The sequence below is a fragment of the Hyperolius riggenbachi genome, chromosome 5, assembly GCF_040937935.1.
Source record: "Hyperolius riggenbachi isolate aHypRig1 chromosome 5, aHypRig1.pri, whole genome shotgun sequence".
NCBI lineage: Eukaryota > Metazoa > Chordata > Amphibia > Anura > Hyperoliidae > Hyperolius > Hyperolius riggenbachi.
This window is the reverse complement of record NC_090650.1, coordinates 27292077-27315551: the sequence shown is the minus strand read 5'-3', so window position 1 is coordinate 27315551 and position 23475 is coordinate 27292077. Positions and strand designations below refer to the sequence as shown.

The following is a 23475-nucleotide window of genomic DNA, read 5'->3' as shown; positions in this document are numbered from 1 at the left end:
TCTGTTTCGATTTTGACTTCGAGTCTGTTTCGATTTTGACTTCGAGTCTGTTTCGATTATGACTTTCAGTCTTTCGATTATGACTTTCAGTCTTTCGATTATGACTTTCAGTCTTTCGATTATGACTTCGAGTCTTGCGATTATGACTTTCAGTCTTGCGATTATGACTTTCAGTCTTGCGATTATGACTTTCAGTCTTGCGATTATGACTTTCAGTCTTGCGATTATGACTTTCAGTCTTGCGATTATGACTTTCAGTCTTGCGATTATGACTTTCAGTCTTGCGATTATGACTTTCTTTCGGTTTTGACTTTGTCTGTTTTTGATTTTGACTTCGAGCCTCTTTCGAATTGGTCTGCAAACCTGTTTCGAATTGGTCTGATATACAGGCCGGCACTTTACCTATTCTGGCTGTGGAGATTGAAAATCTTGTATAGAGGATATAAGTGGATGCAGAGCAGAGGGTTTCGAGATGCTGGAATCTTAGAAATGTATGCAGTAAGATTATAATGGATATTGACAATCCTGCTCTGAGGGCCAGTGCGGTTGTGTGGCAGAATTGTTCTGCATGGGAATTTACTGCCCATACGGTTCTGTGGACCTATGCATAGTACGGTGTCGTTTTGGCAGAGTAGTGCTCCAGGGTTGTGGCCCTCCCTAGTTATGTCTTTTCAGACTACTTGTTTATCTCTCCAGTGTCCCGTATGACGGCTAGAGAATGTTACAGTTAGACTTACCGGTAACTGTATTTCTAGACGTCATACGGGACACCGACCCACCTCTATTCCTGTCGCACTCTCTTACGGCTATTGGATTGGGGGTTTATGGGTTACACTCCTTTTGAGGTGTCTTTTATTTCCTCTCCTCTTCTCTGTGTTTTAGTTGGAAGTTACTTTCATTACACTGAGGAGCCAGGGGAGGGTGGGGGCTATTAATACTCTTTTTACTCTTTCAAGTGGTTTCCACTAATTGGATGGGCGGAGCCACATCTCTAGTGTCCCGTATGACGTCTAGAAATACAGTTACCGGTAAGTCTAACTGTAACATTACTCAATACCAGTTGCCTGGCTATCCTGCTGATCCTCTGCCTCTAATACTTTTAGCCACAGCCCTTGAACAAGCCCCTGATTAGAAATTTCTCACATTATTGTCAGATCTGACAAGATTAGCTACATGCTTGTTTCAGATGTGTGATTCAGTCTTTACTGCAACCAAAGAGATCAGCAGGACAGCCGGGCAACTGGTATTGTTTAAATTATTCTTCTCACTTCAGGTTCCATTTAAAGGACACCAGAAGTGAGAGAGATATGAAGGTTGCTATATTTCTTTCCTTTTTAAACAATAACAGTTGCCTGGCATTCTGCTGATTTTTATTTATTTATTTATTTATTTATTTTTTATGCATCAGAAGTGTCTGAATCACACACCTGAAACAAGCATGCGGCAAATGAAGCCAGACCTCAGTCAGAAACATCTGATCTGCATGCTTGTTCAGGGTCTATAGCTGAAATTTTTAGAGCCAGAGGATCAACAAGACAGACAGATAATGAGTATTGCTTAAAAGGAAATAAATGTCAGCCTCCATTTTCCTCTCACTTTAATTGTCCTTTAAAGATGTCCAACATTGTCTACAGAGGGTTGTAGTCTCCAGCTTTTTAAAAGGTGCAAGTCGTCTTCTAAGGCCGTGATCAGAGAGGGATCTATCCGTTGGTCAAATCTGGTGGCTATCTACTGGTGTTTGGCCACCGTAACACAGCTGCAGTCATATTATTCTTGTTAAATCATGGAGTCCTTGTAATCTTTAACCACTTAAGGACCGGGGTATTTTCTTCTGATCGGTGCTGCGTGGACTCTCCAGCCCGCAGCACCGATCAGGAAATAGCCAGGGCGATCAGACTTCCCCCCCCTTTTTTCCCCACTAGGGGGATGTCCTGCTGGGGGGGTCTGATCGCCGCCGGCTACCCGCACTTTCCGGGGGGGCTCTTCAAAGCCCCCCTCCGGAGCGCTTTCCGCCCTCCCCTGCTTTCCCTCCCTCTCCCTTACCCTGTGAGTGGCGCAGGACGGAGTTCCGTCCTGCGCCTGATAGGATAGGCTTCTGCCTATCAGATGCCGGCGATCCCCGGCCAATCAGAGGCCGGGGATCGCCGATGTACGTCACAGCAGCGCCGTGTGATGTAAACAGCGGGGATTTCTTCCCCGGATGTTTACATTATGCGTGCGAGCCGCGATCGGCGGCTTGCACACTGTTCACGGAGACAGTCTCCGTGAACTGGCATGGAAAGCCATGCTATACCACTAACGACCCGCCGACGCCTATCGGCGTTAGGCGGTCGTTAAGTGGTTAAAGAGAAACTCCGACCAAGAATTGAACTTAATCCCAATCAGTAGCTGATACCCCCTTTTACATGAGAAATCTATTCCTTTTCACAAACAGACCATCAGGGGGCGCTGTATGGCTATTGTGGTGAAACCCCTCCCACAAAGAAATTCTGAGTGCATGCTCTTGGCAGTTTCCTGTCTGGAACCTTGTTGCATTGTGGGAAATAGCTGTTTACAGCTGTTTCCAACTGCCAAAAAAGCATGCAGTAGCTACATCACCTGCCAACAGTAAAAATGTCACCATGTGATAAATGTCAGAATGTAAATCAGGGATTTAAAATATTTTCCAATGGGCAAACACTGGCTAAATCATGTATACATAATTATTGTAAAAATGAAGCACTTTTTTAATTACATTATTTTCACTGGAGTTCCTCTTTAAGGTGCGTACACATGCAGTGAGTATTGTTGTCCGCGGGGATCAGGACCCAATCCTTCAGGTGACTGTGGAAGGGAGGGGGTTTTGGGTAAGGAAGGAGAACAATGATCTCAACTGGTGCTCAGAAGTGATGATCTGGCAGTCTGGATCTCTCGTGGTTGCACTAGTGGGGAGGGGGAGGGATTCTGGGGCACCTGTTCCTATGAATGGCCACCTAGGCTGAGAAGCATCAGTCTTGTGTACAAGTGTGACAAACATGCAAAAGAATAAGAAATCAGGAAGGGGGCAAATAGTTTTTCACATCACTGTATAGCCGTAATTCCTATTATGGTCTATGGTGGCACCGGCTGCGCCCAAATGTCCTGCGCTGTTTTTACAACGCTTGCTCCTTCTTCCTCTCTGAATCTCAGTAATGTGATCCCTTGTCCTTCCACCTGTCTAGATCTGTTATGAAATCCTTGTTCTCAGGGCTGGCCTTAGGTTTCACTGCACCCTGAGCGAAACCGGATTTTGGTGCCCCCCCCCCCCATCCTCTTTGCGCGCGTACACACATACGCACGCACACACACAGGCCCATATATAGCACCAACAATTTGCAACGCTCGTTATAGCTGTGGTGCGTCCCTCCCCAAAAAATGCCCTCTGACTCAGTATAGGTAGGTAGGTAGCCAGGTATAGGTCCCTCAGTATAGGATCTCATGTGTAGGTGCCCTCAGTGTAGGTAGCCAAGCATAGGTAGTATAGTTGCCCCAGTATAGGTAGCTAGTATAGCTGCCCCCAGTGTAGGAAGTATGCCCCCAGTGTAGTAACATAGCTGCCCCCAGTGTAGGAAGTATGCCCCCAGTGTAGTAGCATAGCTGCCCCCAGTGTAGGAAGTATGCCCCCAGTGTAGTAGCATAGCTGCCCCCAGTGTAGGAAGTATGCCCCCAGTGTAGTAGCATAGCTGCCCCCAGTGTAGCTGGTATGCCCCCATTCTTGGTAGTATTCCCCCAGTCAATCCGCCCCCCCCCCCCCCATCTGCGGCAGCGGGCCGGGCAGAGACCGACTCACCTTACTTCCACGCTCCAGCACCGACGTCACTCTTCTCTTCTCCTGTCTAGATCTCTCATGTGATCCTTCTCCTCGCTAGATCTCAGTAGTGTGATCCATTGTCCTTCTCCTGTCTAGTGTGTCTTGTGGGTACCTAAATAACAAGAATCTCAGAGATCAATAGCTGATATATCAAATACGTGTATTATGAAAATCACATCACATTAAATACACACAGTATACCCATGATGCCCAATTATTGCACCATCCCTTTAAAAAATGTCATGTGTTTTAAAGGGATGGTGCAATAATTGGGGATCATGGGTATACTGTGTGTATTTAATGTGATGTGATTTTCATAATACACGTATTTGATATATCAGCTATTGATCTCTGAGATTTTTGTTATTTCAGTAATTGGTTGTGTGAAGCACAAGGTAGTAGGTTATATTTGTCTTGTGGTTACCTGCCCTATCTCCTCTATAGATCTCTTATGTAATCCCCTCTCCTTACTTCCTGTTAACATCTCAGTAAGATGGTCCTCCATCCTTCCTCCTCTCTAGATTTTGAGCTACGTCATCCTTTGTCCTCCCGCCTCTCTAGAATCTCCATTATGAGATACTTTGTCCGCCCTCCTCTCTAGATCCTACATTAGGTGATCCCTTCTCCTTTCTACTCCCTAGATTCCCAGTTATGTGATCCCCTGTCCTCCATCCTCTCCAGATCCTGTTATGTGATCCCTTGTTTTCTCTCCTCTCTAGATTCTGAGTTATGCGATCCCTTGCCCCCCCCCCCCCCCCACACACACACACACACACACTCTAGATACTTACATATGTGATCCCTTGATCTCTCTCCTCTCTAGAACCTTAGTTATGTGATCCCTTGTGTTGTCTCCTCTCTAGATCCTTAGGAATGTGATCACCTGTCCCCTCTCCTCTCTAGATCCTCAGTTATGTGACCCCCTTCTCCTTCCTACTCTCTCGATCCTTAGTAATGTGATCCGTTGCCCTCTCTCCTCTATAGATTCTCATTTATGTGATCCCTTATCCCCCCTCTCTAGATCCTCAGTTATGTAATCCCTTGTCCTTCCTCCTCTAGATCCTCAGTTATGTGATCCCTTGTCCTCCCTCCTCTGAGCTATGATTAAGGACCTCGGTCCGAAACCTGTCAGCTGCTAGGTTCTGGCTGTATTGAGGATATGTCCTAAATAAAGATTGATCGTGAAGACATTGTTGCGGATCCCCCTTTTGTTACTGTTTCTCTGGGCCTGGCTGCCTGTGATCCAGCACTGTCTATCACGGCACAGTAGAGCGGTTTTCCTGATTCTGCACTACCTTCTCTCTAGATCGTCAGTTATGTGATCCCTTGTCCTTCCTACTCTCTAGATCCTCAGTTATGTGATCCCTTCGCCTCCATCCTCTCTAGATCCTCAGTTCTGTGATCCTGTCCCCCGCCCTCCTTTCTAGATCCTCAGTTACGTGATCCCTCGTCCTTCCTCCTCTCTAGATCCTCAGTTACGTGATCCCTTGTCCTTCCTCCTCTCTAGATTCTCAGTTCTGTGCTCCCTTCTCATCCATCCTCTCTATATTCGCAGTTATGCGATCCCTTGCACTCCCTCCTCTATGGATTCTCAGTTCTGTGATCCCTTCTCATCCATCCTCTCTATATTCGCAGTTATGCGATCCCTTGCACTCCCTCCTCTATGGATTCTCAGTTCTGTGATCCCTTGTCCTCCCTTCTCTCTAGATCCTCAGTTCTGTGATCCTCTCCCCCGCCCTCCTCTCTAGATCCTCAGTTATGTGATCCCTCGTCCTTCCTTCTCTCTAGATCCTCAGTTCTGTGATCCTCTGCCCCCCCCCCTCCTTTTTAGATCCTCAGTTATGTGACCCCTTGCCCTCCCTCCTCTCTGGATTCTCAGTTATGTGATCCCTTCTCTTCCTTCCTCTCTAGATCCTCAGTAATGTGATCCTTTGCTTTCCCTCCTCTCTAGATCCTCAGTTATGTGATCCCTTCTCCTCCTTCCTCTCTAGATCCTCAGTTATGTGATCCCTTGTCCTTCCTCCTCTCTAGATCCTCAGTTATGTGATCCTCTCCCCCCCCCTCTCTAGATCCTCAGTTATGTGATCCCTTGTCCTTTATCCTCTCTAGATCCTCAGTTATGTGATCCCTTGTCCTTCCTCCTCTCTAGATACTTAGTTCTGTGATCCTCTTCCCCCCCCCCCCTCTAGATCCTCAGTTATGTGATCCCTTGTCCTTTATCCTCTCTAGATCCTCAGTTATGTGATCCCTTCTCCTCCATCCTCTCTAGATCCTCAGTTATGTGATCCCTTCTCCTCCATCCTCTCTAGATCCTCAGTTATGTGATCCCTTGTCCTTCCTCCTCTCTAGATCCTCAGTTATGTGATCCCTTGTCCTTCCTCCTCTCTAGATCCTCAGTTATGTGATCCCTTCTCCTCCATCCTCTCTAGATCCTCAGTTATGTGATCCCTTGTCCTTCCTGCTCTCTAGATCCTTAGTTATGCGATCCCTTGTCCTTCCTCCTCTCTAGATCCTCAGTTCTGTGATTTCCCCCCCTTCTAGATCCTCAGTTATGTGATCCCTTGTCCTTCCTCCTCTGTAGATCCTCAGTTATGTGATCCCTTCTCCTCCATCCTCTCTAGATCCTCAGTTATGTGATCCTCTTCCCCCCCTTTAGATCCTCAGTTATGTGACCCACTGTTCTTTCTCCTGTCTAGATTTTCAGTTATGTGATCCCTTGTCCTCTCTTGTTTCTTGTTATGTGATCCCTCTTGCAAGGATTCTCAGTTATGTGATCTCTTGCCCTCCCTCCTGTCTGGATTCACAGTTATGTGACCCTGTGCAGATAGCTGAGTGCAGACTGTACAGAGTGGGAGGGGCAGCAGAGGGTTAATGTAAAGTGAAAGCACAGGAAGTTTGGGGGCGTGCTTGCTGAGTGCAGAAGTTACAATGAGATGTGAGCTGTCCTCCGTTACACACAGTTCGGTATGTGGATTCTGCTGCTCTCTGATCTGTGTTTGGCCTTTTGCTCTTGTATATGTGTTTGTATATTTAGCATTAGGCTGCAGCTCTGCAGATCTAGGAGTGTGTGTATTGGGGAAGCACTTCCTATGCTGCATCCTGTTTGTACTCCATACTGGGAGATAAAAGTGTGACTGCTGGGAGGCGGAGGAAAGGGCTGTAGATTTGTTGGGCGTGATGGGGGATTTACTGGGGATTATGCTGCCCTTGTATTGTAGAGAGGCGGTGGCTGCCAGTGGTAGGATAATGGTGTAATGTGGTGTGTGTGCATGTACAGTATAGGTGGTGTATGTGTGCCTGGTTTGTGCTGTGTGTGTGTGTATATGTGTGCCTGGTTTGTGCTATGTGTGTATATATGTAGTGTACATGTGCCTGGTTTGTGCTGTGTGTGTATATGTGTGCCTGGTTTGTGCTGTGTGTGTATATGTGTGCCTGGTTTGTGCTGTGTGTGTATATATGTAGTGTACATGTGCCTGGTTTGTGCTGTGTGTGTATATGTGTGCCTGGTTTGTGCTGTGTGTGTATATGTGTGCCTTGTGTGTGTGTGTGTGTGTGTGTGTGTGTATGTATGTGTGCCTGGTTTGTGCTGTGTGTATATGTGTGCCTGGTTTGTGATGTGTGCATATACAGTGTATGTGTAGTGTATGTGTGCATGGTTTGTGCTCTACATATATGTGTAGTGTACATTTGCCTGATTTGTGCTTTGTGTATATGTGTGCCTGGTTTGTGCTTCGTGTATTTGTGTGCCTGGTTTGTGCTGTGTGTGTATATGTGTGCCTGGTTTGTGCTGTGTGTGTATATGTGTGCCTGGTTTGTGCTGTGTGTGTGTATATGTATGTGTGCCTGGTTTGTGCTGTGTGTATATGTGTGCCTGGTTTGTGATATGTGCATATACAGTGTATGTGTGCATGGTTTGTGCTCTACATATATGTGTAGTGTACATGTGCCTGGTTTGTGCTGTGTGTGTATATGTGTGCCTGGTTTGTGCTGTGTGTGTATATGTGTGCCTGGTTTGTGCTGTGTGTGTGTGTGTGTGTATATGTATGTGTGCCTGGTTTGTGCTGTGTGTGTATATGTATGTGTGCCTGGTTTGTGATATGTGCATATACAGTGTATGTGTGCATGGTTTGTGCTCTACATATATGTGTAGTGTACATGTGCCTGGTTTGTGCTGTGTGTGTATATGTGTGCCTGGTTTGTGCTGTGTGCATATACAGTGTATGTGTAGTGTATGTGTGCATGGTTTGTGCTCTACATATATGTGTAGTGTACATGTGCCTGGTTTGTGCTGTGTGTGTATATGTGTGCCTGGTTTGTGCTGTGTGCATATACAGTGTATGTGTGCATGGTTTGTGCTCTACATATATGTGTAGTGTACATGTGCCTGGTTTGTGCTGTGTGTGTATATGTGTGCCTGGATTGTGATGTGTGCATATACAGTTTATGTGTAGAGTATGTCTGCATGGTTTATGCTCTGTGTATATGTGTAGTGTACATGTGCCTGGTTTTTGCTGTGTGCACGTACAGTGTATGTGTAGTGTTTGCATGTTTTTGCTGTGTGCATGTACAGTGTATATGTTTGTGCCAGGGCTGTGGAGTCAGTACAAAAATCATCTGACTCTTCAGTTTATGTAACCTCCAACTCCAGGTACCCATAAACTACTCCGACTACACATCCCTGATTTGTGCTGTGTGCACATACAGTGTATATGTGTGCCTGGTTTTTGCAGTGTGTGTGTGCGCGCGCGCTGTTTATGTATTGAGTGTACCCAGGGCTGGCCCTTCCATAAGGTTAGGCAGCGACACACTAGGCACAGCACTTTTCAACATTAAGGGTCCGCTACTGCACTTGCACCGCGCTCCGGCGGGTGTACAGCATGAATGCAGTGCATTTGTTTCACTCTCCTGGGGCTTCTGCCAGCCCCCTGCAGCCGTCCAGTGCCCACACTGGTACTCGCCGATCCTCCGATTTCTCTTCCCCCCCCCCCCCCGTTTTGTTTTTTCACCGACTTGCAAGTCGACGTCCACTGCGCCTACGTGGCCCAGGCCACGTGCTTCCTTGTTTGCGCACACATCGCAGGGAACAACCTGCACAGGAAAACCTCATAATTTGCCTGCGCAGGACCCTCCCAGTGATGGGAACATGAATGAGGACGCACACGGCCGCCCAGGGGCAGTGGCCGGCGACTGAAGAAACTGAGCCGTGGCAGGGGACCGGAGGATCGTTAGAGGAGCTGTCAGCCATACTATCTCAGGAAGAAAAAAACAAATCTATAAGTAGATAAATTCTTGCTCTACTTACATAACAGATGTATTGCACTGTCCACGTTATCATTCCTGTGAATTTTATAAAGAAAAAGTAGAGAATCCTATTCTAGACAGTTTCTATATTTACTGTGGCTATTTTGAAGCCAGTCGTGATGTAATATCCGCCCTTATGCTGGGCATACACAGCATTTTGCTTCCTTATCAATCGAGCCACTGATGGCTCGATTTATAATATCCGACAGGTCCGATGACCTGTCGGATAGATTCCCCGCTCGATCGGGACGAGCAGAAATCGATTCAGGCCGGCATCGAGCCAGCGGCTTGATCTGACGCATAATTGTATAGGTGTATGCCCAGCATTAGTCTCCTCTGCCTGATTTGCCCACCCTTCACTATAGAAAGTGCATTGTTTCAGCCTGAGAAATGTTGGCCAATCAGAGAGGAACAGAGGTTCAGCACTTTCAGCACTGCTTTTATGTCACATGTTCTCTTCAGGACTGTGTGTATGCCACATGCTTCTTTCAGCACTGCTTGTATGTCACATGTCTTCAGGACTGTGTATGCCAAGTGCTTTCAGCACTGCTTGTATGTCACATGTCCTCCTCAGGACTGTGTGTATAGCATGTGTCCCTGTCTGTCACATTTGACAGACAGAACTGTTGTAACCGGACACCTATTCTAATGTTGACAGCAGATTCTGATGGCCATCTGGCCTAGGTGAGAATAGAGAATTCCACACGTGGAATGTCTGAATTTGTGTGTCAGATTGCTATAACATTTTCTATAGGGGATATGGGAAAGTGTTGGGTGTCTTGACACCTTAAAAAGAGAGCACAGAGACAATGGCCTCGATTCATAAAGCATTACCTCATGCGGTAATGCTGAAAACAGCAGACTTTACCGACCACTTAGCAAAATGTCAATTCATAAAGGCTGTTACCGCATGAAAAGCTGACATTACCGACCAGGGAGATAAATTACCGACTTGGCTGCAGTTACCGACAACACATGTCAGTAAATTGTCAGCAAATGTCAATTCATAAAGCCTTCAACAAGCGGTAAGCCTGGCGGTAGTTACCGACACCTCTGGTGAGGTCTTAACAAGTTACCGACTGCTCTGACAGCTCTGATTAATGCAAAGTGCAGAGAGCCGAAAGTCTGTTTGATTCATCTGTGGAGAGAGCCAGAAGCCTTCTGTGTGAATCATTTCAGCAGGCAGGGAAAGACTGTGTGACTCATCTGTCTGAATCATCAGTAGAAAGAGCCGCCTGTGTGAGTAATTTCTGCAGGCAGGGAAAGACTGTGTGACTCATCTGTCTGAGTCATCAGTGGGAGAGCCAGAGAGAGCCGTCTGTGTGATTCATTTCTGCAGGGCAAAAAGGGAATCGGAACACTGCTCTACTCTACCGCTCAATGGGCTGCGGTAATTTACCGACCTCCAAGGGCAGCTGGGGAAATCTTTATGAATTAGCACACAGACCGGGAAAATACCGAGTGCGGTATTTTCCCGACAAGATTTTTTTTATCGCACTGCTGTTTATGAATCGAGGCCAATGGGAGCCCAAATAGTGCAATATGTAATGAAGAAAAGAATAGCGAGTTGTATAACAAATGGTTACTCACAAAGGTGGGGTACATGAGGGGCAGCCAATCACTTGAAGCAGGGGGGGTTTGTCCCAACTCCACTCGTGGTGTCCAGCATGGACTGGATGCGGTCACTCGCCTGGCGAGAAAGACAATGGCCTACACAATGATGTAAACCATATGGGGCCCGGGGTACCCCTCCAACCCAAACAGTGGGGGGTATGTGAGCACAAAGGGGAGAAGAGGCACCCAAGGATATATAAAATTAGGTTAAAACACTTAAAATGAAAGGTGACTTACCTCAATAATGACAGTCAAATAGGACAATGGGGGACATTAATCAAGAGTGTCTGAGACCAAATATTGGTAGTTTTTTTTTAGAAATCGGTGCTGGACTGTCTCAGACATCTTAAAGGAATCGGGAGGCAACATCATCGCAAATCTGATTTACTTACCAGCGCCGCTGTCAGTCAAGCCCACGTTGACGCGGAGTATTGCGCAGGCATAGTAGTTCTACGAAGTAAGCCGTGGACAACGTGGGCTTGACTGACATCAGCACTTCGTGCAGGCGCAGTAAGGACGACCTCGAGGTCGGTCTCTGCACCGTGCGGGGGCCCCGGGCCGGCGGCTGTGAACGGAGCGCTCACCGTGGGACAGACAGCTGCGAGGGGCTGAAGAAAGCCCCAGGTAAGTAAATCAGATCTGCGATGTTGCCTCCTGATTCCTTTAAAGAGACTCTGAAGCAAACAAAAATTGCTATTTTTACCTTTTAGTTCGCTTCAGTAGTCTCATTAGATGTAAACCGCTGCATCCCCGGCACGAAACGAGGGCTTTAGACCCCCCCCCCCAAATCCCGGGGCAAACATCCACGACCATCTTGGTTGTGGATTATGCTGCCCTGAGAGGCAGAGCTTTCTGCTGTAGCTCTGCCTCTCCTGACCTCAATCGCCGTGCGTATCTCTGCCTCTCCCCCGCCCCTCTCAGTGAATGAGAGGGGCGGGGAGAGGCGGCGATCCGCTGCGATTGACATCTGTAGAGGCAAAGCTGCAGCTGAGAGCTCTGCCTCTTTCAGGAAGTGCCGGCCAGATTGTCCCCCAGGGATTTGGGGCGTCTAAAGCCCTCGTTTTGCGGCGGGGATGCGGTGGTTTACATCTGAGTACTGAAGCGAACTAGAAGGAAAAAATAGCAATTTTTGTTGGCTTCAGTCTCTCTTTAAGAAATAACTAGACAGTGCAGTTTCCTTCTAAAACTGTTGTAAAACAGGTGGAGTTTCTCAGTGCAGTGTGTGAGGGAAATTGCTGTTGCTGAGGTAACCAATACATCTGTTGTATTGCATCAGTGCCTAGCACTGCAAGGGTTAAGCACAGAACAGCTTCACAGTACACCTAGCAGCAGGGGGAGGAGGAGCCCTTCAGAAATCATGCCTAGCCTGCACTGCTGCACTATCAGTAGAACTGCTATTCAGCACTTCTTAATCTGCGGCAGTTTAGAGATGAATTCGCACTTTTCTTAAAGAAAACCTGAATTGAAAATTAAAAGTCAAAATAAACATACACAAGTCATACTTACCTCCCGTGTAGTATACTCCTCAATCTCTTTCTCCTTTTCCGCGTCCTGCTTGTCCACTGTGAACAAGGAAATTCTCCGTCCTCCATTTTGAAAATGGCCATTACCCCATAACAGCTTTCTGGTCAGCACACTGTTAAACTGAAACATTGCCCACTTGAGCCATAGGGAAACATAGACATTACTTGGCACATCAGTCGTCCTCTCAGCTATAACTGATAGCAACTGATAAATAACTGACAGCAACTGATATATTTCAGTTCTGACAAAATGTTGTCAGAACTGGAAGGGATCATTGTCAGAAGAAAATGGTGAGCTTCTGCGAGGAACTGATGGCAAGGTAACTATGTAATGTTCATTTGAAGTTACCTCGTGTGTTTATTTTAAATATTTTTACTCAGTACAGGTTCCCTTTAACTGTAGTGCAGCTCTAGAAATACACGCTAAACTGTCACTTTTAAGTAGGATTTAGGAATCTTCTTATTGTGCTGAACAGTTCATCTGCTGGATAAAACTTTCTAAGAAGAAAACTGTCGATAATGCTTTGATAAATCTGGCCGAATGTTTGTTAGCACATGCAACGCGTTTCGTGGGTCGGAGCATGCTTCCTTAGGATAATTACAGTGCCAGATGGTTAACCCTCCTGGCGGTAACCCCGAACGTAGTTCGGGGTAAGCCACGCAGGAGGATTTCTCAGGCCCTGCTGGACCGATTTGCATAATTTTTTTTATTTTTTCAACGTGTGCATTCCGATCGCCGCTGCTCCGCGCTGATTAGCTGCCGCTAGCGGTGCTGCCAGCGAAGAGGGTTAAGCAACTGGGGGGGATCAGGTCTTAATCCATGTGAGGCTACATCAATCCAGCGTGTGTATGGGCCTTAAGGGGTCTTTTCTCCAGACTAAAGAAGCCCAGTGCGTTCATTCCAACCTCTTCTCAGCCTCTCGGCGCAACTTGTTACTGACCTGAAGAAGCTTCCTGGGCAACCTGCAAAACGTGTAGTCTCCACTTATGCAATAAATACCTTTTCCAGTAGCCGCTGTCCTACTGGCCTACCTATTCCTCTCTATTTTTAATATTTTAATGGCCGCTTCCTCCGAATCGATGTCCCAGTTTATCTAACCTTTCTGTGATTATCTTTGCTTGCTTAAAGTGGATCCGAGTTAAACTTGTACTCATTGCATAATTGTGTTCCTTTCATATAATTTATAGGGCATTCCTCAAGCCAAATATTTTTTAATTTTTTTTATGCTCGAATTCCCTATAAACTAAACAAGCCTCGCCCACAGTTTCTCCAGAGTGCATTGGCACTCTGAGCCTTAGTAGCAAGGGCTTATGGGAGCTCAGTCTGGGCAGGAGGTGGAGGAGGTGTTACTAGCCAGAGATTTAAGAGGGAGGAGGAGAGGGGAGTGAAGTTTTCACAGGCTGATGGCTGGAGATATAGATCAGCTTGCCTGTGTGTAATGTGACAAACAAAACATGGCTGCTCTCGTATCACAGGAAGAAATAACCATAAACGGTTGAATCTGTTTGCAGCGAGATTTGCTGTGTAAACTATCCAAACTTAAGATAAGATACATAGACAAGTTACTTGTTTATAGTTTTTCATCTCTGATCCGCTTCAATATATCTCTTTATAGCAAGAAGAGGGTCGTCTGCCAGAAGAGACATCAGAAGCCTCCCTCAGAGAAGCCGCCATTCTCCAAGAAGAAAAGGAAAAAGAAGAAAAGCCTTAAAAAGAACAAGCAGAAGTCTGACTCCTCCCCTCATCCTGCCAGTGATGAGAAGGAAAATGAGTGTCTGCCAGAGAGGTATGAAGTGCTACACCCTTCCCTTCCTCCTGTGATAGAATGCTCAGGGTCAGGTCTTCTGCCCATTATCTCTGTCCTCTTAGAATCTGCTGTCACCTGCCTGTGAATGGTATGGTCCAACTCTCTCTTCTGCCCTATGGCAAGGAGTGCCGCATTCGTCCCGTGGGCCTTGTGTTTGACACCTGCGCCATAGGGAAACATGAAAATGACCTTGCACATCAGAAATTACCTTGCTCATCAGCTGTCCTTTCAGTTATAACTGACAACAACTGACTTAGTGTATGAACACCCTAAGCCCTCGCCCACAGGTCCCATGCATACTTACAACCTTCGGTCAGTATATAGGATCTTTGGGTGGTAGGCATTGATAGGGCTGGTTCAGAGAACTGAGCAGGGTTGTCTCTGTACATTGGTGTAAAGATGGTCTTGAGGCGTCCACTAATGACCCAAACTTTTTCATCCAACTTTAACAAATCTATGTAGTATAAGGGTAAACTGAGTGATTATATTGATTGGATAACTTAGGCAGTTCCCTCATATTACATAGAAATGGTAAGATTGGATGAAAAAGGTTGGACCATTAGTGGCCACCAATACACTCGGTTGTTCCCATTCAATCCTCGGCAGATTTGATCGCTCTGATTGAATCTGCCAGAATCCTCTGCCTGAACATGTCCAATCAATCGACGTTTTGATGAATTTCTACCATAAATGGATTGAAGTGGTGTATTGGACAGAGCAGAAGATATCCGTTTAAGGGCGGGGCAAGAGAAGATGGTCAATCTGTTTCCCATAGTGCTGTACTGCATTGAGCAGAGAAATCAATCTGAGTGTACGGCTAGTTTAGCTGATTCTTGATGCGACTGCTGCGGTCCCTTGAGGACCAGAGCCTTTTTCTATTTTTACTTTGTGATCAGTGATTGGTTCCTGACCGATGCAAGGAGCTCAGCTGTCATTGGACAGCTTAGTGTTTCGGCAGCGGGAGTGCATGAAGCGGGAATATTGAAATCTACACCGTGGCAGAGATAAGGGTCTCCAAACACAATGCAGATTTCAACAGAGCGCATCCAGAATAAACCAGCTAACCACTTATGGTTCCTGGATGTGAGTCTCCTGTCCAAACTGGGTACTCTAAAGGATCCTTGATTGAGACTCACATCCAGGACAAAAAGCCGACGCAATCGTGCACGTGTGTCCCCACCGCTTGTTCACTCTTTCAATAGTGAATGATTGCTGCTACCAGCAATCATTCACACAAAATTGCGAGAGGAAAAAAAAGTATTTTTTAACTAAAGTGACAGTGTCCCATTAAAAATAAGTGTTTTATTTTAAGTGTTAACCCCTACCAGACTAATTATCCCCTTGCGTCACTTGTACTTGGCCTAAGGCCTCTTTCACATCAGGACGTTGCGTTTTAGGGGACGTTATAGGTCGCATAACGTGCCCCTAACGCAACGCCTTGTGGTGATAGGAAGACGTCAGAATGAGCTGCGTTATGCAGCTCAAAAGACTGCGGAGACCACATGATCGGAGACCACATGATCGGAACGCTCCCCATCACGTGGTCCCGCCAGCCAATCAGCGCACAAAGCAGCCGCTCCAGGAAGAAATCCATTACGTCAGCAGTGCAGTGAATATTAATTAGCCATGTGGCTATTCACTGCGCATGTGCACACTGTCTAACGAGGCTAAAACCGTGTACAACGCACAGCACGCTGCACTTTCATAGAACGTGCAGCGTTATGCTGTAACGCAACGTGGGCACTGTGAACAGCCCATTGATTTTTCATTACTGTGAGTTGGGCTGCGTTACAAGCTGTTCTAACATGTGCCTGTAACGTCCCACTGTGAAAGCAGCCTTACAGGACACCAGAGCTGAACGGTTAATTAACCTTCCTGGCGGTAAGCCCGAGGTGAGCTCGGGCTATGCCGCGCAGGAGGATTTCTCAGGCCCTGCTGGGCCGATTTGCATAATTTTTTTTTTTTATTTTGCAACACGCAGCTAGCTCTTTGCTAGCTGCGTCTGCATTCCGATCGCCGCCGCTCCACGCAAGAGCGCCGCCCCCCCCCCCCCCGCCAGACCCCGTGTGCTGCCTGGCCAATCAGTGCCAGGTAGCGCTGAGGGGTGGATCGGGACTCCCTTAGACGTCACGACGTCATCCCGCCCCGTCGCCATGGCGACGGGGGAAGCCCTGGGCTCGCTACATGATTTAAAAAATTTTTTTTTAAGTAGTGCTGCGCTGCCCCCTGGCGGTTTCTAATAGACCGCCAGGAGGGTTAAAAACGGGGGGAGCAGACATGTATTAGATGCCGTCCTCATGCCTACGGTTTGCTGCATATGACAAGGCTAGCTTAAGGCTGCTTACACACTAAGACGTTCCCCCAATGCACAGCAATGTAACACAAGTGGGCTGTTCACACAGCCCACGTTGCGTTACATGTAACGCTGCACGTTGTTCGGAAAGTGCAGCATGCTATGGCGTTGGAGCGGCTATAGCCGCGTTAGACTGTTTGCACATGCTCAGTGGGGGGCGGAGAGGAGGCGGGGAGATGCAGCTACAGTAGCCGCGCACATGGCTATTTAATATTCACCGCACTGGCGGCCGCTGATTGGCCGGCGGGACCACGTGATGGGGAGTGTCTTGCTCCGTATCACGTAGTCCCGCCGGCCAATCAGCGCCACTCTTGGAGACCTTATACGGATAGAGCCACCTAACGCGGCTCACTCTACCGTCCTCTCCCGCACCACCATACGTTGCATTAGGTGCACGTTATGCGTCCTTAACGTAGCACCTAACGCAACGTCTTGGTGTGCAAGTAGCCTCAAGGGAACCTAAACTGAGAGGGATATGGATGTTTCCTTTTAAACAATACCAGTTGCCTGACTCTCCTGCTGATCAATTTGCTGCAGTAGTATCTGGATCTCACACCTGAAACAAGCATGCAGCTAATCCAGTCTGACTTCAGTCAGAGCACCTGATCTGCATCCTTGTTCAGGGGCTGTGGCTAAAAGTATTAGAGACACAGGATCAGCAGGAGAGTCGGGCAACTAATATTATTTTAAAAGGAAAAATCCATATCCTTCTCAGTTTAGGTTTCCTTTTAACCACCCTGGCGTTCTGATTATATCGCCAGGGTGGCTGCGGGAGGGTTTTTTTTGAATAAAAAAAAAACTATTTCATGCAGCCAACTGAAAGTTGGCTGCATGAAAGCCCACTAGAGGGCGCTCCGGAGGCGATCTTCCGATCGCCTCCGGCGCCCAGAATAAACAAGGAAGGCCGCAATAAGCGGCCTTCCTTGTTTTGCTTATATCGTCGCCATAGCGACGAGCGGAGTGACGTCATCGACGTCAGCCGACGTCCTGACGTCAGCCGCCTCCGATCCAGCCCTTAGCGCTGGCCGGAACTTTTTGTTCCGGCTACGCTGGGCTCAGGCGGCTGGGGGGACCCTCTTTCGCCGCTGCTCGCGGCGAATCGCCGCAGAGCGGCGGCGATCAGGCAGCACACGCGGCTGGCAAAGTGCCGGCTGCGTGTGCTGCTTTTTATTTGATTAAAATCGGCCCAGCAGGGCCTGAGCGGCGACCTCCGGCGGTGTTGGACGAGCTCAGCTCGTCCAGACCGCTCAGGTGGTTAAAGAGAAACCATAACCAAGGATTGAACTTCCTCCCAATCAGTATGGCTGATATTGTGGTAAAAAACCCTCCCACAGTGTGATGACAGGACCATGGAGCCGACATCACACTGTGGGAAATAACAGCTGTTTCCAACTGCCAAAAAAGCAAGCAGCAGCTGCTTCCACTGACATCACCTGCTAGGAGTAAAAATGTTGCCATATGATAAATGTCAGAATGTAAATCAGGGAAAGGAAAGATTTTACAATAGGCAAACACTGACTAAATCATTTATAGATAATTATTGTAAAAATTAAACACTTTTGTTCATTAAGTTTTTTTCACTGGAATTCCTCTTTAACCACTTGCCGACCGCCCCCAGCCGATGGGCGGCGGCAAAGACTGGGCCCAAACGACCGCAATACGCCCATCGGCGGGGGCGGCTGCGGGAGTGGCTATGCGGCGATCGCGTTATTCGTGACGCGATCAGCCGCCGGGGACTGGCTCCGCCCACCGCTCGTAGTAACCCGCCGGCCGTTCGGAAGCGCCGGCGGGTTACTAGCACCCGGATCGCTGCATTTACATTGTATAATAGGCTTTGTAATGTATACAAAGCCTATTATACTGGCTGCCTCCTGCCCTGGTGGTCCCAGTGTCCGAGGGACCACCAGGGCAGGCTGCAGCCACCCTAGTCTGCACCCAAGCACACTGATTTCACCCCCCCTGCCCCCTGATCGCCCACAGCACCCCTCAGACCCCCCCCCCCCTGCCCACCCCCCAGACCACTGTTTGCACCCAGTCACCCCCCTAATCACCCATCAATCACTCCCTGTCACTATCTGTCAACGCTATTTTTTTTTTATCCCCCCCCCCCCTGCCCACTGCCCCCTCCTGATCACCCCCCACCCCTCAGATTCTCCCCAGAACCCCCCCCCCCCCCCCCCCCGTGTACTGTATGCATCTATCCCCCCTGATCACCTGTCAATCACCCCCTGTCACTGCTACCCATCAATCAGCCCCTAACCTGCCCCTTGCGGGCAATCTGATCACCCACCCACACCAATAGATCGCCCGCAGATCTGACATCAGATCACCTCCCAAATCCATTGTTTACATCTATTCTCTCCTCTAAACACCCACTAATTACCCATCAATCACCTATCAATCACCCCCTATCACCACCTGTCACTGTTACCCATCAGATTAGACCCTAATCTACCCCTTGCGGGCACCCAATCACCCGCCCACACGCTCAGATTGCCCTCAGACCCCCCTTTATCAATTCGCCAGTGCAATATTTACATCTGTTATTCCCTGTAATAACCCACTGATCACCTATCAATCACCCCCTGTCACTGCCACCCATCAATCACCCCCTGTCACTGCCACCCATCAATCAGCCCCTAACCTGCCCCTTGCGGGCAATCTGATCACCCACCCACACCAATAGATCGCCCGCAGATCCGACATCAGATCACCTCCCAAGTGCAGTGTTTACATCTCTTTTCTCCTCTAAACACCCACTAATTACCCATCAATCACCTATCAATCACCCCCTATCACCACCTGTCACTGTTACCCATCAGATTAGACCCTAATCTACCCCTTGCGGGCACCCAATCACCCGCCCACACGCTCAGATTGCCCTCAGACCCCCCTTTATCAATTCGCCAGTGCAATATTTACATCTGTTATTCCCTGTAATAACCCACTGATCACCTATCAATCACCCCCTGTCACTGCCACCCATCAATCACCCCCTGTCACTGCCACCCATCAATCAGCCCCTAACCTGCACCTTGCGGGCAATCTGATCACCCACCCACACCAATAGATCGCCCGCAGATCCGACATCAGATCACCTCCCAAGTGCAGTGTTTACATCTCTTCTCTCCTCTAAACACCCACTAATTACCCATCAATCACCCCCTATCACCACCTGTCACTGTTACCCATCAGATTAGACCCTAATCTGCCCCTTGCGGGCACCCAATCACCCGCCCACACACTCAGATTGCCCTCAGACCCCCCCTTATCAATTCGCCAGTGCAATATTTACATCTGTTATTCCCTGTAATAACCCACTGATCACCTGTCAATCACCTATCAATCACCCCCTGTCACTGCCACCCATCAATCAGCCCCTAACTTGCCCCTTGCGGGCAATCTGATCACCCACCCACACCAATAGATCGCCCGCAGATCCGACATCAGATCACCTCCCAAGTGCAGTGTTTACATCTCTTCTCTCCTCTAAACACCCACTAATTACCCATCAATCACCCCCTATCACCACCTGTCACGGTTACCCATCAGATTAGACCCTAATCTGCCCCTTGCGGGCACCCAATCACCCGCCCACACCTCAGAACGTCCTCAGACCCCAGCCCTGATCACCTCGCTAGTGCATTGCTTGCATCTATTTCCCCCCTCTAATCACACCTTGAGACACCCATCAATCACCTCCTGTCACCCCCTAGCACACCTACCCATCAGATCAGGCCTTAATTTGCCCCGTGTGGGCTCCTGATCACTCGGCCAAACCCTCAGGTCCCCCTCAGACCCCCTTCCGATCACCTCCCCAGTGCATTGATTGCATCTATTTTCCCCTCTAACCGCCCCCTGAGACACCCATCAATCACCTCCTGTCACCCCCCTAGCACTCCTATCCATCAGATCAGGCCCAAAACATCCTGTCATCTAAGAGGCCACCCTGCTTATGACCGGTTCCACAAAATTTGCCCCCTCATAGACCACCTGTCATCAAAATTTGCAGATGCTTATACCCCTGATCAGTCATTTTGAGAAATTTGGTTTCCAGACTACTCACAGTTTTGGGCCCGTAAAATGCCAGGGCAGTATAGGAACCCCACAAGTGACCCCATTTTAGAAAGAAGACACCCCAAGGTATTCTGTTAGGTGTATGATGAGTTCATAGAAGATTTTATTTTTTGTCAAAAGTTAGCGGAAATTAGATTTTTATTGTTTTTTTTCACAAAGTGTCATTTTTCACTAACTTGTGACAAAAAATAAAATCTTCTATGAACTCACCATACCCCTAACGGAATACCTTGGGGTGTCTTCTTTCTAAAATGGGGTCACTTGTGGGGTTCCTATACTGCCCTGGCATTTTAGGGGCCCTAAACCGTGAGGAGTAGTCTAGAAAACAAATGCCTCAAAATGACCTGTGAATAGGACGTTGGGCCCCTTAGCGCACCTAGGCTGCAAAAAAGTGTCACACATGTGGTATCGCCATACTCAGGAGAAGTAGTATAATGTGTTTTGTGGTGTATTTTTACACATACCCATGCTGGGTGGGAGAAATCTCTCTGTAAATGGACAATTGTGTGTAAAAAAAATCAAAAATGTGTCATTTACAGAGATATTTCTCCCACCCAGCATGGTTATATGTAAAAATACACCACAAAACACATTATACTACTTCTTCTGAGTACGGCGATACCACATGTGTGACACTTTTTTGCAGCCTAACTGTGCTAAGGGGCCCAAAGTCCAATGAGTACCTTTAGGATTTCCCAGGTCATTTTGAGACATTTGGTTTCAAGACTACTCCTCACGGTTTAGGGCCCCTAAAATGCCAGGGCAGTATAGGAACCCCACAAATGACCCCATTTTAGAAAGAAGACACCCCAAGGTATTCCGTTAGGAGTATGGTGAGTTCATAGAAGATTTTATTTTTTGTCACAAGTTAGCGGAAAATGACACTTTGTGGAAAAAAACAATTAAAATCAATTTCCGCTAACTTGTGACAAAAAAAAAATCTTCTATGAACTCACCATCCTCCTAACGGAATACCTTGGGGTGTCTTCTTTCTAAAATGGGGTAATTTGTGGGGTTCCTATACTGTCCTGGCATTTTAGGGGCCCTAAACCGTGAGAAGTAGTCTTGAAACGAAATTTCTCAAAATGACCTGTGAAATCCTAAAGGTACTCATTGAACTTTGGGCCCCTTAGCGCAGTTAGGGTGCAAAAAAGCAGGGCTGTGGAGTCGGGCAATTTTGGGTGCCTGGAGTCGGAGTCGGGAAAAAATGCACCGACTCCGACTCCTAATGAATTTGTAACTGTAATTAAAATAGAAAATATGATAAAATGTTCTATTTCTCAGATAATAGCCATTAAAAATAATGTATATATACAGTAATAGCTGTGCTTAGTCCACAAAAATGAAATAAACCAATCAAAATTAGTTACTTGTGCTGCTTCAATAAAGCAGTCCCCGTATTTTTAAGGTCAGATATACATATCTGATTGTGACTGTATATATGATGTGTACACAGGAATCTCTTATATATACTAAATAACATCTATGCTGTAAGAATAAAGCCTGATGTGTAGCTGTGTCACTAATAGAGATGGTCAACGAGATGGAAATAATTCTGCATTGATGCTGATTTATGCAAATGTATGCACTCCCTTTGCTGATGAAATCAAATAATTTGATGTGTTATTAAAATTTGGTTTGGTGACTACAAATTAAAGGGTAACTGAGACGGATGAAAAGTAAAGTTTTATACATACCTGGGGCTTCCTCCAGCCCCCTTCAGGCTAATCAGTGCCTCGCTGTCCTCCACCACCCGGATCTTCTGCTATGAGTCCTGGTAATTCAGCCAGTCAGCGCTGTCCGGCCGCATGCCGCTCCCACAGCCAGGAGCATTCTGCACCTGCGCAATAGTGCTGCACAGGTGTAGTATGCTCCTGGCGGCGGAGTGTGTGCATTCACACTACGCCTGACTGGCTCAAGTACCTGGACTCATAGCAGAAGATCCAGGTGGTGGAGGAGGACAACGAGGGACTGATTATCCTGAAGGCAGCTGGAGGAAGACCCAGGTATGTATAAAACTTTAATTTAATCTGTCTCAGGTTTACTTTGTTACACAGTAGTACTATACTCTACATATGCACTCCCCACAGAGCTACAGGGAATCCACTGAGAATGCTGTGCACATTGAACACAGAGGTGTTGTCTGTTTACAATCTCCTCATTCCCCTGCAGAGTACCTGCACATCATTCTTACATGTACCCACACTTACATTGCCTAGGGCCTGATAGATGTTCTTTGTTCCGGTTTGTACCTTTTACAAGTACTCTTACCAAGGACTAGTTTTAGTCTAAAGGGAATAAATATAGTAGTCTACATATCCTTCTCACTTCAGTTGTCTTGTAAAATTCCTTAGCGTTGGCAGGTAAGAGACGAATTTCATGTTACATACTTTTAATCAACAAAATTGTAATATGCAAATTAGAGGAGTCGGAGTCGGAGTCGGTGGAATCCTAAACTGAGGAGTCGGAGTCGGTGGATTTTTGGACCGACTCCACAGCCCTGCAAAAAAGTGCCACACATGTGGTATCGCCGTACTCAGGAGAAGTAGTATAATGTGTTTTGGGGTGTATTTTTCCACATACCCATGCTGAGTGGGAGAAATATCTCTATAAATAGACAATTGTGTGTAAAAAAAATAAAACAATTGTCATTTACGGAGATATTTCTCCCACCCAGCATGGGTATGTGTAAAAATACACCCCAAAACACATTATACTACTTCTCCTGAGTACGGCAATACCACATGTGTGGCACTTTTTTGCAGCCTAACTGCGCTAAGGGGCCAAAAGTCCAATGAGCATCTTTAGGCTTTACAGGGGTGCTTACAATTAGGCACCCCCCAAAATGCCAGGACAGTGAACACACCCCACAAATGACCCCATTTTGGAAAGTAGACACTTCAAGGTATTCAGAGAGGAGCATAGTGAGTCCGTGGCAGATTTCATTTTTTTTTTTGTCGCAAGTTAGAA

General features: G+C 47.2%; 1 protein-coding gene across 2 annotated transcripts in view; it reads left to right on the top strand.

The window, feature by feature from the left end:
* HASPIN (histone H3 associated protein kinase) overlaps positions 1-23475 on the top strand; it is a 109914-nt gene that overhangs the window by 36465 nt on the left and 49974 nt on the right. The window contains exon 3 of one of the 2 annotated variants that reach the window (XM_068235231.1): positions 13884-14054. In XM_068235231.1, coding sequence (XP_068091332.1) covers positions 13884-14054 — 171 coding nt within the window. Of the gene's footprint in view, positions 1-13883; positions 14055-14330; positions 14388-23475 lie in introns of those variants that run through there. The other variant, XM_068235232.1, reaches the window with a different exon arrangement.